The sequence below is a fragment of the Heloderma suspectum genome, chromosome 4 (genome assembly GCF_057233095.1).
Source record: "Heloderma suspectum isolate Gila_16-S chromosome 4, 16-S_ref, whole genome shotgun sequence".
NCBI lineage: Eukaryota > Metazoa > Chordata > Lepidosauria > Squamata > Helodermatidae > Heloderma > Heloderma suspectum.
This window is the reverse complement of record NC_139461.1, coordinates 174,443,668-174,459,342: the sequence shown is the minus strand read 5'-3', so window position 1 is coordinate 174,459,342 and position 15,675 is coordinate 174,443,668. Positions and strand designations below refer to the sequence as shown.

Sequence of the window (15,675 nt, the reverse complement as noted above, 5' to 3'; positions counted from 1 at the left end):
GACCCATTTCAGTCAGGCTTCAGGCCTGGGCATGGGACAGAAATGGCCTTGGTCACCTTGGTAGATGATATGAGGAGGGCTCTGGATAGGGGTGAATGCTCCTTCCTTGTTCTCCTCGACCTCTCAGCGGCTTTTGATACTGTTGACCACAGTATCCTCCTGGACCGCCTGGAGGGGTTGGGCATTGGGGACACCGTATTGCGGTGGTTCCGGTCCTTCCTCTCCTGCAGGTACCAGAGGGTAGCACTGGGAGAGGAGGTTTCGGACCTGTGGCCACTTACTTGTGGGGTGCCACAGGGTTCCATCCTCTCCCCGATGCTATTTAACATCTATGTGAAGCCGCTGGGGGCTATCATCAGGAGGTTTGGGGTGCAGTGCCATCAATATGCGGATGACACGCAGCTCTACCTCTCGTTGAAATCTTCACCAAGATTGGCCGTAGAATCCCTGTCCAAATGTCTGGAGACGGTGAGTGGCTGGATGGGGAGGAATAAGCTGAAGCTGAACCCTGACAAGACTGAGGTACTTTCGGTGGGAGACAAGAGGAGGCTGGGGGATGTTGACCTGGTGTTGAATGGGGTACAGCTACCTTTGAAAGACCAGGTCTGCAGCCTGGGGGTCATTTTGGACTCCCAGCTGTCCATGGAGGCTCAGGTGTCAGCTGTGAGCCAGAAGCACTGTATCAACTCCATCTGATATGGCGGCTGCGCCCCTTCCTTCCCGACCATCTTCTCCCATCGGTAGTACATGCCCTGGTCTCCTCTCGTTTAGACTACTGTAATGCGCTCTATGTGGGGTTACCCTTGAAGACGGTTCGGAAGCTGCAGCTCGTACAGAACGCAGCGGCTCGCCTGATTAAAGGCAGCTGCCGGTGAGATCACATCACTCCAGTGCTGAAGGAGCTGCAGTGGTTACCAGTTGTTTTCCGGGCAAGATTCAAGGTGTTGGTTTTGACCTTTAAAACCCTATATGGTTCCGGCCCAGCCTATCTTAAGGAGCGCCTCCAGCAGCACCAGACAGGCCGCTTAACAAGATCAGCCTCGGATGGCCTTCTCTCTGTCCCATCAGCCAGGACAGCTAGACTGGTGGGGACGAGGGAGAGGGCCTTTTCTGTGGTGGCCCCCACTCTGTGGAACTCCCTCCCTAGGGAACTCCGTCATGCCCCCTCTTTAATGAGCTTCCGTCATGCATTAAAAACGTGGCTGTTCAGGCAGGCATTTGGGGTGGGTTAGGGTATTTTAGAAAATGTTTTTATTGTAGAATTATATTGTTTTAAACTGTTTTTATTGTATGTTGTACATCGCCCAGAGTGGCTGGGTGACCAGCCAGATGGGCGATTAATAAATTTAATAATAAATAAATAAATAAATAAATCTGATTATTGAAATTACTCCTGAGAAGGGGAAGGGGCAATTGTACTTTGATGCAAAGATCTATAGGTATATCTACACTACGAACTTTTAAACTGGATTCACAGTTTCTATCTCTCTCTGCAGAGAATTTGGGACCTGTAGTTTTGTGAAGACAGCCAGGGATTTTCAACACTTTTAACAAAATACAGCTCTCAGTATTCTTTAAGCAAAATCATGTCAGTTAAACCATTATGAAACTGACGCAACTTTGCAGCATACAAAGACGTCTTATTCTATTTTTATGCATAACTAAACTGTTTATACTGTCTCACTATACAGCATTCTTTTCCAGTGTGTTTTTCTAAGTATCTTCAGACAACCCAACTGTCCTCCAGAATGTAGGGGCTGAAATTCATCCTGGATATCAAGTGAAGGCTTGTTCAATAATTCTCAGCATAACTAACATTGTGCAAAACTAAATAAGAATAAAGCATTATATGCACAGGTGCACTTATGGCAAGCAAGTGCAACTGAACATGAAAGACAAACTTTTCTTGTTATTTTTAGAACAGGAAACACAGAACAAAAACAAGAGCCATACAAACACAGTAGTATTTAATATTTTAGGCTCAACAGCCCTCATCTTGAGGATATAGGCAGGAAAGAACTAGTCAAACAAAGAGGCCTATCAACAAGCTGGTGTTGTTGGCAAGGTGATAGGAAACATGTCATGCTTGTCCCCTTTCTGAACAGTATGCACATTTCTAGGTAGGAATTAATCTGACGGAGCAGCTTAACTCTCACTGTCTGAGAGTAAGCCCTACCAGGTGTGGGACCCATCAGATCACATTCTGAACACATATGCCAGAAACACATGCCATTTACAGTCTGCACAACATATGGGTGGGAGCACTGGGGGCTGGTTCAAAGATATTCCCTGAAATTTTCAGGTATTATTTATTTATTTAAATAAAAGGGAAGTCTCTAGCCATTTTACTTCTGGAGATATAAAGAAAAATGTGCAGCCAGCTGCATGTCTCTAACAACACTGCGATTGTCTCTTAGAGCAGGGGTAGCAACATGGCACCCACAGGCACCAATGGGCTCCCAAACACTTTTCTTAATGCCTACCAAGGTACCCTATCCCTCCAACATATTTCCAAAGCAGGGATTCTGTTCGTACTGAAGATTGTGGGTTCAAAGGAGCTGTTGAGTACATTGGGGCTCAGACCCCACCTCAGCCTTGTATTCAGTCTTTTAGGCAGGTTACTTGTCCTTTGCCACACGGCCCATGGCAGCCATTTTGTGGTGGTGCCCAGGACAGTTTCTCAAATTGTCAAATGTGCCCAAAAGGCACAAAAGGTGCACAAAAGGTTTCCTACTGCTGCCTTAGAAAATGATTTGAAGAGAAGAAATGGCAAGTTCTGGCTTAAGTATGAGAATGTTAATGCTACCCCAAATTATCTTTTATTCATGAGTTTTGCTCCCAAAGGCTTTGATAGCAAGTCATTTTTAGACCCTGAAAAATAAGTTGGCTTAACATAAAGTCCAGCTTGCAAAGCAGCTTCACAGGCTACATGGAAGCACTTGAGGCGGTGGCACAAGGCTGACACAGATTATGGCTTTTAGAGAGAGCTGAGGAGAGGTTTGAAAGTGGGATCATGATTCATTATGTGTATACCCTCAGCCCACTTTCACCTCTGATAAACAGCTTTTGAAATTGTTTCAAAAGCCAGCAAAACCTATTTATCCATAGGTGATGTGGGACAAAAGAAATACATGTGCATAACATGGGGAATGAAAGTTCTTATGATCTCTCTCAAAGGCAGGGTGGCCCATGTGTCCTACTTTACAGAGGATAGTCCTGTATTTGAAAGGATGGCTGGTCCTACAATTGTTTTAAAGATAAAGACCCATACAAAGATTGATCAGGCCTTGACGTTGGTTATCCACAATTAGCACCTGGACAGCAAATTGAGCAGATGCAGTCTTCCCCACTAGGGTGAAATGTATTGCATTTCTATTCAAATTATAATATTGTCTAAATTGCATATATACAAATAAATTGATGTATGCAAATTTTATGCATATCTGTGTCCTTTTCTGGTAACGTGTTTCCTGGTTTGGGGGGGGCAATGTGTAAGTGGCCATCCTACTGAAAATATATTTCCTGTTTCCAGCCTAAGAGATTTGAGGGTAACATACACTGGGGAAACCATATGTCAATCCCATGCCAAAAATGCATGTGCTGCACGCATGTTGGACTCAAACATGATTTCTCCCTTCATTCTCCATCCTGGAACACAGGACTGACTCTGCAGAGGTACACAGCTGCACTTACGTGGGAGCTGAAAAATGCAAAGCTACCACAGACTCCAATTCCCCCTTCAAAATAATGTCAGTCAGTAAGGCCTTTAAAAGACAAGCTATGCAGGCAGTACTTATAGTTTACTGACCTCCTATCAGCTGACTGTTTAATCAGGCAGGAACGCTTTCTGGAAAACGGCTGGACAAGCGCCCAAACTTTGTAGCAGCTTTAACGTTTGATGTCCCTGAAAAGCAACTCCCTGTTCCAGCCAGGCCAAGACACAAATAGGGCTGGGAGCCTTCCAGGATCTCAGACAGAAAATTGACACCATTCAGTCTATCCTCCATGAGGAGAAGACTGCTCTCTCTCAAGCTTTCAATATACCTCAATTTATTTGTTGTTCATTTGTTTTAGGTATAGTTTATAGTATTTGTTTTGGCCACTATACACCATGGAATCTTAGTCATGGTTTTGGAAGGCTGTGGCTTGGAGAGGCAGGCCAAGAAGCTTGAGCTTCACAGATTTTACACAGTACGCCCTCACCCCTTCGTGAGCTGAGATTCACCTCTTGATAATGCCCTCTATAGGCACAGCAATCCAGCCCTGGGGAGGGGGAAGGGGAGGAAGAACAGCTGTCTCCAAATGGTTGGAACTCAGCTAGCCTTTTATTTAGAATTCATTTTTTTAATTAAACCAACCTGTGATGGCCCTTTTCCTCAGGCGTAAGTTGGGCAATAAGAGGGATGGTCAACTTGTGAGGTATCCGGACCAGCTTATTTTGGCTCCCATTGGTTCTGGAGGAAGTTCATTTGTGCTCTCTGTACCATCCAGAAAAGCATGTATGGAGTGCCCTTTCTTTGCCAATGAACTACCACGATGTATGCATCTGTTTGCGTCATACGCAAAAAGGAGGGCGATTTTCTTCTGGAACTGACAGTGAACAGGGCGGGGTGGTGGTCCTGAAATGTAGGTGATATTAGGGGCAGAATTCCGTCCAGAGTCTACCAGTTGGCCATCACTGCTTTAACTGACCACAAACAAGTTAACAAATCTTCACATACACAGGTTGTTAGTTTTGCCGTCTTTCAAAACGCATTTCTAAAAGGACATAAGACCTTGCCTGCCCAAGGAGTAAGACCAATGGTTCATCTGGTGCTGCACTGACTGCTCAAACAACTATCCTCCAAGGAGACCACAGGGATTGAATCTGAGGGACCTTATACACAGAAAAGCAGGTGTGGCAACCTGTGGCCCTCAGCCTAATTTCATGTGGCCTTCACCCCAATTTCAAAAGCCAACTGCATGTGATCAGCACTGGGCAGAAAAGAAGAAAGAGAATAGGGAGTGACAGAAAAAGAAAAAGGGTGACTCACCCACATTTGGCTTCTGTCCTGCTCACCACTGACATGCGGCCCCCAACAGATTACCCATGAGGGAACGCAACTCTCAACAGGAAAAAAAGTCTAGCCACCACTGAGATAAAGCACGAGTTCTACTCTAGAATGGTGGTCCCCATCCCCAAACACAGTTCTTATATGGGCATGCATGAAAACTAGAGCTACATGCAGTAACTAGTTTCCCCATAATCTTAACTAAGCTTGCTGTTGGCTGAGCTTGACAACACAGGACACAAGTCCCCAGGGCACAAGGATGTGTGCTGAGCTAGGCCTCTAAAGTTTCATGGTATTTGCTTCTATGTTGACTGTGCCTCAACCACTGTTGCCATTACTCACTTTTTCTCCTTGTTTTCCCATTGTACAATTAATTTGGCTTGTTTTCGTAACCTTCCCCATTTCCCGTTCTCTTAATTGCCACCATTTGGCCCTTTGTCTCCTCAGTTCAGCCACACTGGTTCCTTTTGTTATTTTACCCTTTGCCAGAATGAAAGTTGATTGCACTCAACACAAACAAAACTTAAAATGCATCCCACTGTGGGTTTCCCAAGCTTTAAAGAACTTCAGCCAATCTTCTTTCACTCATCTCACATTCATTCAGTGGTTGCTTCTCCAAAGTCCATTCCTTTGATGCAATTATTTATGTAACACTGAAACCAGACACCATGCTTTACCGGAGGAATAATAAACTCAACAGGAGACAAAAAGCGTGCGCACACACACACACATGTCTTGACCACAAAGAAGTAATGAGCTAGAGAGAACGTCATTTAAAAACAAAACAACCCTGCAGCACTTCATAAAAACAGTCTAAATACTACAGTTTTACAGGTTCTGATACATCTGAAAGCCTGGGTCCTGACACTATGCTACAGTCAATTTGATTTTTATAGAAGTCTCATTTACATAGCACCACTGATGTGCATGGGCCTTACTGAGTAACAACAAAGTATAGGTCCCTGCTCTGAGGAGCTTACCATCTAAAATTTTACCCAGGAAAGGCAAGAGGAAGAAGAAAGGAAGAAGGAAGTGAAGAGAAGAGAAGAGAAGAGAAGAGAAGAGAAGAGAAGAGAAGAGAAGCTGGATAAGAATATATGCTGTCAGTTTGTCTACATACAGTATACTCAGGGCCAAACTAGAGGAGATATTGGTGATCCATCGTGGTCATATCACCCATCTCTTCTTTTATAAAGAGCAACTTGAGGGGGGAGATTATTCAAATTGGAACCCTCCCCCTGGTCTTCTTGATGAAAATCCACCCCTGCCCAGCTGCAAAGCTGCTAATTGCCAACTGGAAAAATTTACAGGTCACTCTGCAAGCTGCTCTCTATGTACATATGCACAAGGAGCAGGATTATGGTCTAAATAAAACATCACAAACGATTAATTTAAAAAACACACTCACATTTCAAATCTTGGTAGAGTATTATGCAACAAACACATATCACCATATTTCGTATCTACAGCAACTAATTTTCCCATGAAATCAGACCAAAAAAAAAATAAAATTCATCGTGTTTTTGAGAGGGGGTGTGAAAAAAACCTTCTCCAACAATTTAGCTCAATTCTGTAGCTGGATTGACTGAAACACACAAAGGTCAAGAGAGAGTTGCCCAAAGTAAGAAGGGAATCAATGGCTTAGTTGGAGCTATGCCCAGGAACCCTTTGGCTCTCAGCCAATTTATCTACCCGCCATATTATGCCACAGTCTCCTTGGCATATCTGACATAGCTTAAATTATTTGATGAGCTACAATGAGTGCTTCCTGACAAAAGGGCAGAAGGAGAGAATAGTGTTAGTTGTATTTTCTGCCAAGCATTGAAAAATCAAAGTCTAAGCTAAAAAATGTAGTGTAGATGCCAAGACAATACATTTCTCAAGACCTGAAAGGTTAATCAATTTGCCTGAAGCCATACTAGTCTTTCACAAAGGACAAGGAATTAAGACTGTGGGCCTTGAGATGTAGGAATAGATCCCTCCCCCAATGTTTTATTGTTACTGTCAGAATTTTATGTTTTAGAGACAGTGTAGTGGCTCTAAAACTTTTAGTGGTCAGAGTGTTGGACTGGAATGTGAACTGGCACGGTTCAAATATCTCCTCAACCATGAAGCTCACAGACCTTGGACCAGTCACTATCCCTCCCTCAACCTAACTTATTTAATGGGGTTTGTGAGGGAAAACGGGGTAACCCCATGCTCCCTGCCCCAAGTTTTTTAGAGGAGGGAACTGGTTTACTATGGTATGAACTTTCAAAAACAGCAGTCTGCTTTATTAAATGCTTGAAAGCCAAGTGAGGTGCACAGGAGGCATACACATACATGTGGTTATTGTTACATTGGCAGCTAAACTGTTAGCTTGCGGTGAACATTAAAACAAAACAAAGGACTTTTGAGTACTTGAGTATTACGCCAAAGCGTAACCTCAATGTTTGCTGGAACGTTTAGCATGAACTCAGATAGCAGCACTTACTCTGGGACAGTCTATGGTCCAAGTCAGCAATCAATTTCATTGAACTCTGCAAAGTGGGCTGCTGGCAAGAGCGATGGTCACAGCCCACCCCGTCCCTCCATGAACCCTTTCCACCTCTAGGCTGACAACAGGAGATCAGATTTGGTCCAGCAGACGCCTAAGGGCAGGCCAAATACAGTGAAAAGGAAACAGCAAAGCCCTGTGAGCCAGTGGCACAAGTTACAGGGCAGGGCGGGGGAGAGAGAGCCAAGCAATGACTCTGCCTCACTAGTTCCCAGCAAGCACTAAATGCCGCCAAAGCCAGCTATGAGTCACACAATCACCTGCATTATACTGAGGCAGTGTGGAATGGAGGACACCTTGGGCAGCGTCTTTCTGCAAAGTCAATAGTGTTAGCTGAGCTCTACCGAATCTTTCCATTTGCAACTGCTTGTGCACAACCGTGCTTGCACAACCACCGCTTGCACAACTACTGCTTGCACAAACATAACCTTAGCTGGATTCTCCTCTTGCACATAGTTCGGAACCTCATTCCTCCTAGTGCAACATCATTTGCACTAGCGGATTAACACACTTGGATGCTGCCCCTTAGTTAGCATGCTGCCCTTGTCCCAATCAAAGCAAACACAATCACTATGGCAAAGGAGAAGCATGCTCCTTTTTAGGGAGGCCCACCCCACACACAGAGAGTGGCTTTGGATGTGGTGATGCTGCAGAGTGCGCAGAAAGCACAAGCGACTCACACTTCCCATTCTTCACAACACCATCTCACCCACAATAGAACTTTTACCTTTCCTCCATCTCAGAACTGCACACACTATTCTTACGTTGGGAACTTGTGTATCTCCTGGATGGGAAACATATGAAAGCTGCTTTTCAGGCATGATGTTGTTGTGGAAGAAGAGGAAGTGTACAGTGCTTCCAACTCCTATTTACTGCATGACACTGTCACATACAAAACTGTTCCAAAAAACATGGTGCTAATGGTTTATTGATACTGCAGCCACCATAAAATCTGTATGGATTATGATGCTGAACTCTGCTGAGATTGCTGGATCATATGGACGGGATTTATTTTACTTTTAATGCTGTACTATACTTGTGTACCTCTAAGGGAAGGCCTAAGTATGGCAGGTTTCCAGAAGGCGCTCTGGAGGTTAAGGCTCTTCCCTTCAGAGATAACATACATGTATGTTATATGACATATAACATATTGACGTATGCTCTGACATATTTTCCACATAGCTTTAGACGGGCACAACTCACAAGGGTGCATCTGTGTTTTCGAAAAGGTCCCACCACCACATCTTGCAATGTACTCTGCCCATCCTTCCAAGATCTATTCAGGAGGTCCTCAAGCTTCAGTGTCCATGAAAGCTTATGCCAAAATAAATGTCTTAGCCTTCAAGGTGTCATAAAACTCTTCATTGTTTTAACTAATGTCCTTGTCTATTCCAGTCCATATACTCTCAACCAGCTGAAAACTACAGTACCCCCAAATTAAAAGTGCCCAGACTTGGCACCTCTCCCTCTCCAGAATTGTTACACTCTACCCTGGGGGGCAGGTGGGTGGGGGTCAGACAAGCCAACTTATTTCAGTGGGAGAGACTTAAACATATACTCAACTTGCCTGTGGAAAAGTATTTGGCTAGATTAGGAGTCTCCAACTGTGCCTTACAAGGCCAGGCTGAGGCGACCCCCAAGTTATTTTTGCTCCCTATATAAGCCTATGGAGAGATTCCATTCTTCAGTCCCTCTTGCGAAAAACTGCTGGATGTACACCCCCCACAGACTGTACCCGCCCCCCCGCCCCCCGCACCAAGGACTCCTGGGGCAAAAGGATCCTTGGTGGTGGGTGGACTTCACCCCCCTCCAGCTGATTCAGGAGGGGGGCTTTTCCTCATCCCTTGTAAATGAATGGACAAATTGCTCCAATCAGTTGCATGGGGCTGGGAAGAGAGGGAGAAAGAAAGAGAGAAAGAGCAGGGGGAAGGACCAGAGAGGGAGTGGGAGAGGGAGAGGGAGAGGGAGAGAAAGGAAGGAAGGTCAGAGAAAGGGCAGAGGGAGAAAGGGAACCAGAGAGAGAGGAAGCGTGGATGGAATGAAGGAGCCAGAGTGGGGGGGCAGAAAGAAAGAAAGAAAGAAAGAAAGAAAGAAAGAAAGAAAGGAAGGAAGGAAGGAAGGAAGGAAGGAAGGAAGGAAGGACAACAAGCCAGAAAGACAGAAGGAAAGAAAGGGGTGTCAGAGAGGAAGAGAAAGGAAGAAGAGGGGGGAGGAAGGGGAGCTAGAGAGTCGGAAGGAAGGAAGGAAGGAGAGAGAGAGAGAGAGAGAGAGAGAGAGAAGCCAGAGTGGGTTGCACACACACACAAACATACAGGTAAGGGGGCATTTTTATTATTGGCCCCCCACCCCCACTCCCCTAGCAGTCAATTTGTGGTGGTGCCCAGGGCTCTTTTTCAAAATGCCAAATGTGCCCACAGGCACAAAAAGGTTGGGGATCCTTGGGCTAGATCATGGCCATACTTCTTGTTTTTTAATCTACTTGTTCTGCCCTCTGTGCTTGGCCTCCTTCGTAGCATTCAGCTTCTCTCTTCACCCTTCTGAGGCTTGATCTTTCATACAATTACAATACAGTTGCTACCTTTTTTTGTATAGTAAGTAGATTGGTGCATAGTTTTCTAAGGTATAACTGACCACATCCTTTTCTCAGTATTCAGTCCTGGCTGTGAATTTTGCTGTTCAGAGAAAAGCGACACTTACTTCCTTAGTACTGTTTTGGTCTCAGCAGAGTTCTGGCTCCCATCTTCTTCACAGTTTGAGATCTCCAGGTTTCCATATCTAAACAGAAAGGTACACATTTCAGACAGGGATTAAAAACAAAGGGTGGAAACCCATGCCTAATGGTAAGAACTCACAGTGTCTATAGTAGCCGGAGGTATAGCCTTTACTAGAAGAAGACCTGCCTAACAAGAAGAAGACCTGGCTAACTAGAAGAAGACCTGGCTAACTAGTCCAAATCAATATGTGAAATTCAGCCCCTTCTCCTTGCCCCCCACCCCAACTAGTTATTGGCCCTCATTACTTCCTTGGGGTTATCAGGCCATAAGCAGCATTTCACTTCTATGCAAATCTTAAAGATACAGCAGTCCTGTCTAGTTCTAGGCCTAGCAACTCTACTCACACCACAACTCTGACTCACATTCATCCATTTCCTGTCCATTTCTTTCCTGCCAATAGTGTAGAGCCCCTGCAGTCCTTAGGCCCTACGAGAGGTTGTGTCCCGTTCCTACACACCTCTTGGCTTTTCCTTTCCTGAACGTGTCCCCAACACCTATTATTTCCTTGGGTCCTTGCTTTTCAGCCCACTGCCTACTTCATTCAACCTACATAGGCCTTGATCAACTTCTCTTGGAAAAAGATTGGAAAAAAGGAGGGTAAGGGGAGATATGACAGAGGTGTACAAATTTATGCACGGTCTGGAGAATGTGGATAGGGAGACATTTTTCTCCCTCTCTCAAAATACTAAAACCCAGTAGGGTTATCCCATGAAGCTGATTGGTGGGAGGTTCAAGACAGATAAAAGGAAGGACTTCTTCACACAGCACATAGTCAAACTATGAAATTCACCACCACAAGATGTAGTGATGGCCGCCAATTTGGATGGCTTTAAAAGAGGGTTAGACAAATTCCTGGAGGAGAAGGCTATCAATGCCTACTAGTCCTGATGGTTCTATGCTACCTCCAGTACCAGAGGCAGTGAGCCTATGTACACCAGTTGCTGGGGAACATGGGCGGGAGGGTGCTGTTGCACTTGTGTCCTGCTTTTAAGTTCCTGGTCAACAGCTGGTCGGCCATTGTGTGAACAGAATGCTAGACTAGATGGACCCTTGGTATGATCCAGCTTGCCTCTTGTTATGTTCTTGGACTTCTGTCTTTCCCCCACTTTAATAGCACACAGCTCTTCCTGAGCAATGGTGTAGCTGGGTAATTTTAGACCCTGGCTGTAACAGTCCTATGGGGGCCCACTTTAGATCACTATACGTATGACTTTATGTGTGAAGTACACAACTGACATTTCTCTCCCCACCACTGCCATTCCATGCTTTACAACCGCTTCTACATTCCTAAGAGAATTCCCTGAAAGGGAAAAGAAAAGAAATTATCTGAGCATGTGCAGTTTCACATTTCAAACTCATTTAAATCATAGGACCATCTCGACTACATCAATAAATGCAGTCTGCTTCTGCTGCCCTGATAAGAACCATTTCACTGTAGAAAAGGATCAAAAGGATATTTGAAAACATAACAAAATGAGCACCTGTAATGATGCACATACCTGCCCAGCCACATCCCATTATAAAATGCCTTTACAGGTAAGAAGAAAGGATGTTGAAACATGGTGCTGAAGCCGGGCCTGTTTTCTGCTGTCCCCATTGCTTGGTGCTCTCTGCATGGTCATTTGGGGACCTCCTGGACTTTGGGGCCTTGGACTTCAGCACCGAGGTCCAGCCCTACCTACCTGCACCACTTCTCCTGAGGTTTGTGCTCCACACCCTTCGCTTTCTCTACCTCTTGGGGCCTTGCTCAGTCCTCAGCCTGGCCCAGAAAGCTTCTCCTGGGCCTGTGTAAGGTTTTAATCTGAGCCCAACCAATGACTGGAGTGCAACTACTCCAACACAGTGTCACATTTGTTCCCAGTGCATTTAGAATGTTTGGGAAATTTCAGCCCATCAGTGTCACGGGCTACACCATCACAAACGCAACTGATAACACGTAAAAGGTTCTCATATCAGCAGCCAGAAGAGAGAATGTAAGCCGAGCCTAGAATTTAACATTTCTATAAAGGGCCTATTTTATGGCCAATTTGCACCTTCCTAAGGAAGTGGATAGTTCTTGGCAAAAAGTTAGACACAATTAATGTCAGCTTAGCATGTTTCAATGACTCCTGCTGTGAGTAGATGGTGTCCATATGAAGTTGGATTTGGGGGCATCCTCTCCTCACAGCAGAATCTATGATTTCCACATCACATAGAGAAGATTAAAAGAAGCAAAATGACATGCCTTGCTTTGGCTGTTCAACCATTCATGGGGGAAAGTATCACATTTCACCACATTTGTAAATGAAACAACATGCAATCAAAGAAGCCCTGTTCTCAAAACTGCTACATGGTACAGAATCTTAAAAAATGAAAAACCAGAATATCATCTTTATGAAGGGATGGCTTCAGACAACAGGTTTGGCTAGGGTTCCCTGTTAAGGTTTTTTGTCTAGTCAGCATATACTCAGTAGCTTACCAGGCCCGCTACATAACGTGTGAAGCAACCCTAATTTCACAGTGGGATGCTTAAGAGAAAACATGTGTGAGGTAGAGATGAGACACAATGACTTTAGACTGAGTTAAAATGAAACATTACTTGTTGAGAGGTAAAGCAACTCGGGAAATCTGCTCACTCATTGGGCCAGTTCACAGGTCACGCTGCAGTGGGTTTGTAGTTCACTGACCAACCCACATTACTCCTGACAGATGATAGGACACGTGGCGGCTTAGCTTGGCATGGCTTCTTTCCCCCTTAGTCCTCCAGCCGCTCCCTGCACGTATCCCAGTGTCCTTTGGGTGGTAACCCTTCTCATATCCTTGACCCTACAGTGGGAAATGTTCTCTCCTCCTTCCCCACTTTGATCGCTACCCCTTTTCAGAGTGCTCATTCCATCCCTAAACTCTGACAGGGGCAGCTGAATGGGATGGAGCGATTGGGGCAGGCAGGGGTAATTATTGCTGGTGCAGGTGCACCAATCGCTCTGTCCCATTCAGCCATTGATGCCAGAGTTCAGGGAAGTGTCGAAAGGGGTAGCAAACTGACAAGTGTCAGTTCAGGGCATAATAGCAAGAGGATGAATTCGACAAACAGAAGTTATTGGCTCCCCCCATGGCCCACCCATCATGGATCTTTTTTGGAGCAATTACTGCTGGGGTTACTGCGCTTCAGTGAATTTGTGCAAATCTCCCTGAAGGTGGAGAAAAATAAAGTGGCTGAATGGTACGGAGCGATTAGGACAGACGGATATAATTACTGCTGGTGTGGGTGCTGAACAGGACGGGGAAGTGTCAAAAGGGGGGAGGAAACTGACAAGTGTCAGCCCAAGGTGTAATAGTGAGAGGACATTGACAACTGCGATGTGTCCCCCCCCCGCCCCTTTGGTGCTCCTTTTTAGAGCAATTACTTTGCTCACTCCCCCCGCCCCCGTTGCTTCTGAATTGCGCAAATGGGTTCTTATTTTCTTTTAGTATTTTTTCCCTGGTTCTTTGCAAGTGTGCACAGATTAGCCTGTCCCCTACCTGCAGTCTCGCCTTGTCAATTTTCTTGTATATTACAGCTTTGGGAGTTCACTTTCAAGGGAAGTGAAGTAGGTATTGGTACTAGGAAATTGACAAGGCGAGACTGCTCATAGCAGACAGCAAATCTGCGCAATTGCAAACTTGCGAAGGACTGGGGAAAAATAGTAATAATGTTTAAAATTAAGAACCCATTTGCAGGTTCAGAGTGGTTTGTAAACCTCCCCAGCCAGCCATCCTCGCCAGGTTCGGATGTCACAACAACCTACACCCAGCAAGGGTCATTATGTTAACTAGGCAGCTCGCAACCAGTATGCATGGGGAAGGAGAATAAGCCACCTTGCAAACCCAGTCCACCCCCATTTTACTCCAAGGTCAACTGGGGAAATTAGTTCTATGAGTCCGTAGCAGAAGCCGGCTTTGCAAAACATTGATTGGCTAGAACCTGTGACATCAGGAATCTACCCCCTTCTGCCTTCATTGGGCAATTTTGCTACTTTATTTTAAGGGATAAGTAAGTTTTAAATCCACATAAATGTACAAGTGGACCATGGTGCTTTCAGAACCATATTTTAAAAATTGGTCAGCCCACCTGAAGCACTGGGAGGAGGGATAAGATTAATGACTGAATGAGCATTCAAATTTCTGTCAAGTCCTCTGCAAAAATGTGTGAATTCTTGGTTTTATGGCACATTTGCCATAAGCTTAGAAAGCGAAATATTAATACACTGCACATTAATTCAATCCAATCTGTCCTTAATGCCTGATCTACCAAATAAACCCTCGTTTTTGAGGCAATTTTGATGTTCAGATTAGGAACTGTAAAGGGAGGAAGAAAGCAGGTATGCAGCCAGAAATGTTGTGGTGAGGGAGTGAATGTGAAATAGCAAACACCTAGACGTAAGTCAGTGCAATCCTAAACATTTATATGCAAAAGTAAGCCCCACTGAGTTCAATTAGAGTCACTCCCAACTGAGCATAAGATTGCAGCCTTAATTTATCAATTAAAATCAAAAAGCCCTACAACTCCTGGCTGTGGAATTCTGGGAGTAGTAGGACCTTTTTCTGTCTAAACATGCATAGGATTATGCCATTAACTAGTGAACATATACTCTTATCTTATCCACCTGCCTGCATGTCATACATTCTAACCCAGAAACTCTGCCTCTCTCAGGTAGATAGGTAGGTAGGTGTGTATGGCTGCTATGTGGTAAGGGAAAGGCTCTGCACTGGATGAAGTTCAGAAGACATATTTAGTGGGGGGAAGGAAGTCTGGTTTGGGGGATTTGGAGTGGATAATATGAAACTCTAGATAAATACTAACCTTTTTCAATATATTTGCCAGTTCTGTTCCAATATACCGATGTAAATGGCCAGCATTTTCATCCTAATACACATTTTCCCAGGGCTTAGTGGTATCCATGTGAAACTTCACCCACCCTCCCCTGAGACATTTATGTTCTACAAAAACATCTGTAGCTCAGCATCATACACTTCATTATCTTTTTAGTTCAAAGCTATAAAATTCTAGGTAGTCCACAACATATAAAACATTTAAAGGAAAGCATCCAAGGATTTCTGATAGCTGATTTTGCAACACTGATGAAATAGAAGAAGTGGTGACTTGCTAGGATTTCCTGAGGATTCTAATGCTTGTTGTAAGAGTTGCAAAAAATGTGGTGTTCCTATACAAGATACAGTCAGGGCCAGAAATATTGAAACAAGGCTAACTGTTTTGGCAGTTGGCCTCTGTACACCACCACATTGAACTTGAAAGAAAACACACCCAGATGGGAGCGAAGTCAGGACTTTCAGC

The 15,675-nt window shown here is 44.7% G+C and overlaps 1 protein-coding gene across 14 annotated transcripts in view; it reads right to left on the bottom strand.

The window, feature by feature from the left end:
• Positions 1–15,675, bottom strand: part of RGL1 (ral guanine nucleotide dissociation stimulator like 1) — a 187,979-nt gene that overhangs the window by 40,361 nt on the left and 131,943 nt on the right. For all 14 annotated transcript variants that reach the window (XM_084851354.1, XM_084851346.1, XM_084851351.1 and 11 more), the window contains one exon: positions 10,285–10,362. In XM_084851354.1, coding sequence (XP_084707480.1) covers positions 10,285–10,362 — 78 coding nt within the window. The remainder of the gene's footprint in view (positions 1–10,284; positions 10,363–15,675) is intronic.